This window comes from Gordionus sp. m RMFG-2023, chromosome 1 (genome assembly GCF_954871325.1).
Source record: "Gordionus sp. m RMFG-2023 chromosome 1, tfGorSpeb1-WG-v2, whole genome shotgun sequence".
Taxonomy (NCBI): Eukaryota; Metazoa; Nematomorpha; class Gordioida; order Chordodea; family Parachordodidae; genus Gordionus; species Gordionus sp. m RMFG-2023.
Window position 1 is genome coordinate 72,070,029 of NC_088775.1, and position 6,228 is coordinate 72,076,256.

Sequence of the window (6,228 nt, forward strand, 5' to 3'; positions counted from 1 at the left end):
TATCGAAATTAAGTTTTGTTAAATCATAATGAGATTGTATTTTATGCGCTTCCCTATAAAAGGGAAGCGAAATATTATAAAATGATTATTATTATTAACTATTTTATTTTTGTTTTTAATATATTTTTTTTTGGTTGTAATAGTAAATAAAATTATTCATTTTTTTGTGTGGGAAATTCAATAAAATTATTATACTCGGAGTTTTGCTTTCTATTCGGACTTATACTCGGAGTTTTGCTTTCTATTCGGACTTATACGGCACAACGTGATAGTGATAATTCTATAGCATCTTGAAGTGCCAGCTGAAGTGTGTGAGCTGCACACCGTACACTATAAATCGGATAGGATATAATAGTTGATAAAAAAGTATTTTGTATATCATCAATATCATATTTATATACATTTACATCCATATTTTCCTCATCTGCTGATTCACTCCTTGTATCATAATCAGTTTCAGGTTGCAGGAGCTTTATAGCTCTTAAAAAATTACAACCATTATCAGAAGTATTTGTTCAATATTAATTTTAAATTTTAGTAAAATTTTTAATATATTCTCATTTATATATTCTCCTGTACATTTCTCTTTCAGCTCTACAATTCCAAGAGTCCTCAAATTTATAATGGACTTTGATATAAATTGAATATTTACACCAAGAATTGACCTATCTAGTCGTTGAACTGCATCAACTTTTAAGCTTATTAATTTTCCTTCTACCTCTCTCGATATTTTGTCTCGAATTGATTGGGCTGTTTTATTAATAGTTCTGGATAAATTTTCTTTGTTTATAACTAAATTGAGCCCAGATAGGAGTGGATTTATAATTCTTTGAAATCCCGAATCTTCAATAATTGATAAAGGCCCGCCATTTACAGTAACAAGTTCTAGTATAGAACTCATCAAATCATTAGATGATATATTTATACTTATATGCTTTTTTGGAAAAAAGGTTTCTATATTAATTTTAGGTTTTTTTGCCAAAAACAATTCCTGATATTTGGTTTTTTCATTTAAATAATTTAAATATTCATTGTTGTGATTTCTTTCCAGGTGTCTTTCTAAATTTGACAAGTGATTACCAGACATTTTTACTTTAAAATATGAACATATTGATTTTTTTTCTATTGTATTAAGGGTAAAATGCTTATCAAATATGACTATATCTTTAATCTTAAATCTATAAAAAGAGAACAATTTTTTTAAATAGCAATGATTTCAGAATTAAAAAAGAGATATTTATAAATTTAATTTCATTTATAATATGCACTTCATTAATATCTTGTAAAAATTAATCTGAACCAAAAATAAATGATTAGCATATATAAATTTTAAAATCATTAATAAGTTCACAAAAACTGCCCTACATTTAACAATTTTTAAGTTAGATGTTTAGAATTTTTTAAATTAACAATATAATAATTTTTACTTTGATTTGTTAACCATTTTCTAATTAATAATCTTTAAGAATAATAAGATAAAAATTTAAAAATAAATGGCGTAAATTAATTCAATTGTTTAAAATTTTTTAACACTCCAATAGGAATCGAGAATAAATTTAAAAAATGGCATAAATGAATTAAGTTGTTTAAAATTTATTAACACTTCATTTAATTGGAAATTTGAAAATATAATATTTGTATTTACATATATTAATATATGATTTTAAATAATACACTGAACCCGGTTGAACCCGGGTTCAAATAAAATTCTTGGGTTCGTTTCGGGGTTTTGAAAATTTTATAAATGGGGTTCAGGTTCGGTTCGGGTTCAGAGTTTTTTTCTAAAAACCCGGGTTCACTTCTCCGGGTTCGGGTTCGGTTCGAATCCCTGGTTGTAGTAATATAGATATTTTTCAGATAGGTTTATATAATTAATATAGTATTGGGTGAGGTTAACTACTTAACACCCATATCATCTGTCATAATGTTATATCCGGAATCATATTTTATATCCTCAATACCATCTAAGCATCAAGATTTGAGAAGAAAAGGTCCAAACATTTCTTTCATCTAAAAGAAAAATTGCCAGGACCAGGGTTAAATTGTGGCTAAAATCCTCATAGGTAATAAATCAACCCAGATAGGACTGTTTAATAATACTACCCTGAACTATATTTTAGAAAAGTAATACTAATTAAGAACCCTTTTACAATTGAAATAACCCCATGCGAATTAAAAACATCTCTGGAAAAATTTTTAAATATAATTTATAATAGTTTTTTATGTAAAAATTTGATTGTTAAAAGATTTTATATACTTTTATAAATAGAAGATATTTATGTCATTTGGTTTATTAAACGAACGAAATTTTTTAAAATAGATATCAATTGTATAAAGTAGAAAAATGTTTTCCTACTGGGGGATGGGGACATCCTCACTTATTTGCCACTGAAATAAGATATTATTATCTATAAATAATTTTTTCTTTTTTATTTATTTTGGGCCCATTTTCTTGATATCGTTGCGATTTTATGGCTTTTATTTTGTACGTTTTATATTTTATTTTAATTTACTAATTTTATGCTAATATAATATTAAACTGCTACATTTATCCTTATCTAGTTATTTCTGATTTGAATTTTTTAAATAACTAATAAATATATAATATGAGTAATGACTGAAAGGAAATAAAAATACTACCATACCAAAAAATTATTTATATATAACTAGCTAGCAATGACATATATATATGTCATTCTTAGCTAGATAACCGCTACAATCTGGAACCAAATTATTAGTTATTAATTTATATTCATAAAAGGGTACAATGACTTATATGTCATTGAAAGGGTATCTTTAATTAATATTACACTTTGTAATAACCGAGTTGCAATTTAGGATTTATCAGATTATTCGTTTATTTTCCTACAAAAATCATTAGATTCGCGTAAAGTTAAAGTAGCCATTTAAATGAATTTAAACCTTTCTTTGATAATTTCTGACACTGATGAAGATCATTTCAATACGAATAAAGACAGCATATCAAATAACATATTATCGTTTCAAATAATATATTCCGACCTATAGAATTTGCTCACATCACAATCATGAAACCAATTTCTTTATAAATTAAAGAATTACCTAAAATTCATTATGATATAATAAATAATATAATATTTGCAATGTTCTAATATCAATCTTTATCAAAATCATACACAATGTCTACAGATTTAGATGACTTTTTTGCTCGTAAGGATAAAAGGAAATTGGGTAAAAAAAACAAAGAATATAAGATCGAAATTGTTGAATCAGAAAATGAGTCCAAAAATGAAGTAAATGGCCATTCTTTGCAACATACTGATATTCAAAATTCACAGGTTAAAATTTTCATAAATAGTTGCAATAAATGTTTTTAAATAGGAAAGTGATGGAGAATGGATCGAGGAAACACCAATTGAAGTTGATTTTGCAGCATTAAATATCCAAAATATGGAATCTTAGTATTTTATAATTAATCTAATTTAAAAGAAAACCTAAAATAGTGTGCTTGAAAATATTAATGACAAAGAAAAAGAAGAAAATGAAAACGAGCTTGGGAATGAAAATAAGGAAAAGAGTAATGCTGGATGGAAAGTAGTGACTCAAGGTTTAATAATAATATAAAATATTTAATACATCTAACTTAGAAAACGATGTCAAAAAGGATCAAGAAGTTATAGAAAATGCAAAACCAGGTGTATATGTACCACCTAATTTAAGAAAACATATAGTTCAAAGCAAAGTCTTTGTCAATAACAAAGAAGAATTTCCAAGTTTAATTAGCCAAAAGTGATAATGAAAAAAAGATGTGTACTTGGAATTGATACCCATTGTATTTTAAATTATATAGTCAATAACTGCAAAATTTTTATTTATTAAAGTCAAATTTAACAACAATTAATATTTCTTTCTATTATAAATCTTTATATAAAACTTGACATTTTATTTTGGGCTATTTTATGGTATTTTAATTTTTTATATAATATAATATTTGTGTTACATTATAATGTTGACAAATAATAAAGGTAAATAATTTTTTATTGAATCTTTTTAAAATAGAGGCTAACCTTACAGCATCAATATAAATAGGTTATCATAGTAATTAAGGGGTATCCTAAAAAGGGTCTAAAATTTGGAATTTAAAAATTAATATTTTATTTAAAATTTTTAATCTACCAATATTTTGCTCAGAATTTTTCATTATTACAATCATATCTTGCTCATTTTGTTAAATAAAATTTGTTTTAATTTTAAGCAAAATTTCCTACTCTTTAAATTAAAGAAAAAGTAATATTTTAAACATTTTTTTAGCTTTAGGTGAGGCAATATATTTTATAAGAATTTTAATGTGATTTGGAAATAATAATTGCAAGAATCTCTTATGAGAATAATTGCAAGAAAAGGGAGCAATTCTTTGTCATTTCAAAATTTATATTTTGTTATATTTAATATTAAATATATTGATATAATTAAACATGGAAGATATTTTTAGTGCCCCTACTCATGTTATCCTTTTGTGTAAGTGGTTTTCTTGCAAAAAAAATGATTTATGCAAGGCTTCTTGAGTAGGGGTCATTCCATGCCAAATGAGCGAGTTTTGGCTGACTTCCTTTGATTTTTTAAAAATTTAATAAGCTAAAAAGGTTTATTTAACTAAGAAATCGCCAAAATTTTAGCCTCCTATCATTATTTACCTTCATTCAATTGAACATATCTTAAAACTACATAATTTCAAATAACAAATTTAATATCAAAATTACTTCAAAGATTTTGATTTTACCAATTTCCACTTATTTTATAATATATAAAAATTAAAACGATTTTTTCAAATACTAAAAATTTAGTCGACATTATTAAACTAATATAAAAAAAATTGCTCGACCATGCTGAACTTCATTCTCAATCAAAAAAATGATTATAAAAGTATAAATATCAAAAATATATACAAAATGACATATAAATCAGTTTTTAATGGTTTTTCTGTGTTAAATAAAATCAATCATTCGACTTTGACCCAGAGTCTTCTGTCGTCTAACTTAGTTCACAACTTGAGTCTTAAATTCTAATTACGAACCCAGAAGATGAGTAGTACATAATTACCTTAAAAAATTAATTTTTATTTCCGTTTTTTAGAAATTAAGAATCTGAGAAGACTTGCCTAGCTAATTTTTTGTTTTTGCTATAAACTCTCATGTCCCATATAACTTGGTTTTTTAAAAAATATTGTTTATTTTCACTTCACCATATAAAATAGTAAGAAAATATAGATTCAAACTAATGTAAAATGGCTAACTCAATATTTTAGCCAGAAAAATATTGCCTAAGCCTTGAGATTTCGCTAATAAATGTCCAAACTTTATGTCATCTAAGAGTAAAATCTTCAGGCTTGCATAATATTTTTCTATTTAAAATATTAAGTTAGCCATTCTAAAAAACATGCTCAAATCGATGAACCATTTAACAATACTAAATTATTACATGTAATTTATTTTTTATATTTATATGGTATAGACATTAAGAACTCAGAATCACTTTTTTACGTCATTTATCACAAGAAACATTTTAACCATTTACATATAGCAACTTAACCCTTAAAAGATGTCCATTATATAAATCTTCATTGCTTGACATCTAGAGAAGCATATAAAATAAACGTCAAATAACTTATTTTATAGCTTGGATTCTAAGCTAAAATTAAGGTTTAGTTTACTAACTTTACATTAATTAGGTAAGATGACAATTTGTATAACTTAAAATGGGTTTTTTGGAAAAATATATCAAGCCAAGAATCCAAACCATAATGAATAATTGTTAGGAAAAAAATAATGGTTCAGGTTAGTAAAAATAATAATATTGATTCGATTTGAACTTTAAAAACTCTGTTCAGCAGACCTTTTTGCATACAAAGCATATTAGAATTATGTAAAAAATAGAAAAAGTTTCTTACAAAATGATTGTCTATAAAATAAGAAGTATAATAAAATTTCCATCCCTCATTTTTAAGAATTTACATATTGCATATTGTTTTATTTTAAACATCTATTTTTGTTCTAACTGAGGTTTATGATTCAAGTTCATAAAACGATTTTAAGATTTAAATTCTTAGCTCGAGTTCCCGATTTAAGTTCATAACGACAATTCAGGAACAGATTTCTCAACTTGAGAATTCCACCCAAAACTTGGCTCCAGTAGTAGATTGACATTACTAGGGTTTTCTTAAAGTATTTGATATAATTTAAAGGATTATTC

General features: G+C 24.9%; 1 protein-coding gene across 1 annotated transcript; it reads left to right on the forward strand.

Annotated features, from left to right (window-relative positions):
• Positions 1–2,860: 2,860 nt before the first annotated feature.
• Positions 2,861–3,982, forward strand: LOC135931865 (protein CDV3 homolog). The gene is made up of 4 exons (XM_065469170.1): positions 2,861–3,317; positions 3,361–3,440; positions 3,483–3,586; positions 3,627–3,982. Exons 1-4 carry the CDS (start codon positions 3,159–3,161, stop codon positions 3,770–3,772), a joined length of 489 nt encoding a protein of 162 aa, XP_065325242.1. The 5' UTR covers positions 2,861–3,158; the 3' UTR covers positions 3,773–3,982.
• The last annotated feature ends 2,246 nt before the right edge of the window (positions 3,983–6,228 follow it).

Bases quoted from the DNA above. Each gene is read 5' to 3' on its own strand.
- LOC135931865 (XM_065469170.1), top strand. From the start codon at position 3,159: ATGTCTACAGATTTAGATGACTTTTTTGCTCGTAAGGATAAAAGGAAA. The intron at 3,318-3,360 runs GTTAAAATTTTC...GTTTTTAAATAG, and splicing joins CTGATATTCAAAATTCACAG to GAAAGTGATGGAGAATGGAT. The intron at 3,441-3,482 runs GTATTTTATAAT...AACCTAAAATAG, and splicing joins ATCCAAAATATGGAATCTTA to TGTGCTTGAAAATATTAATG.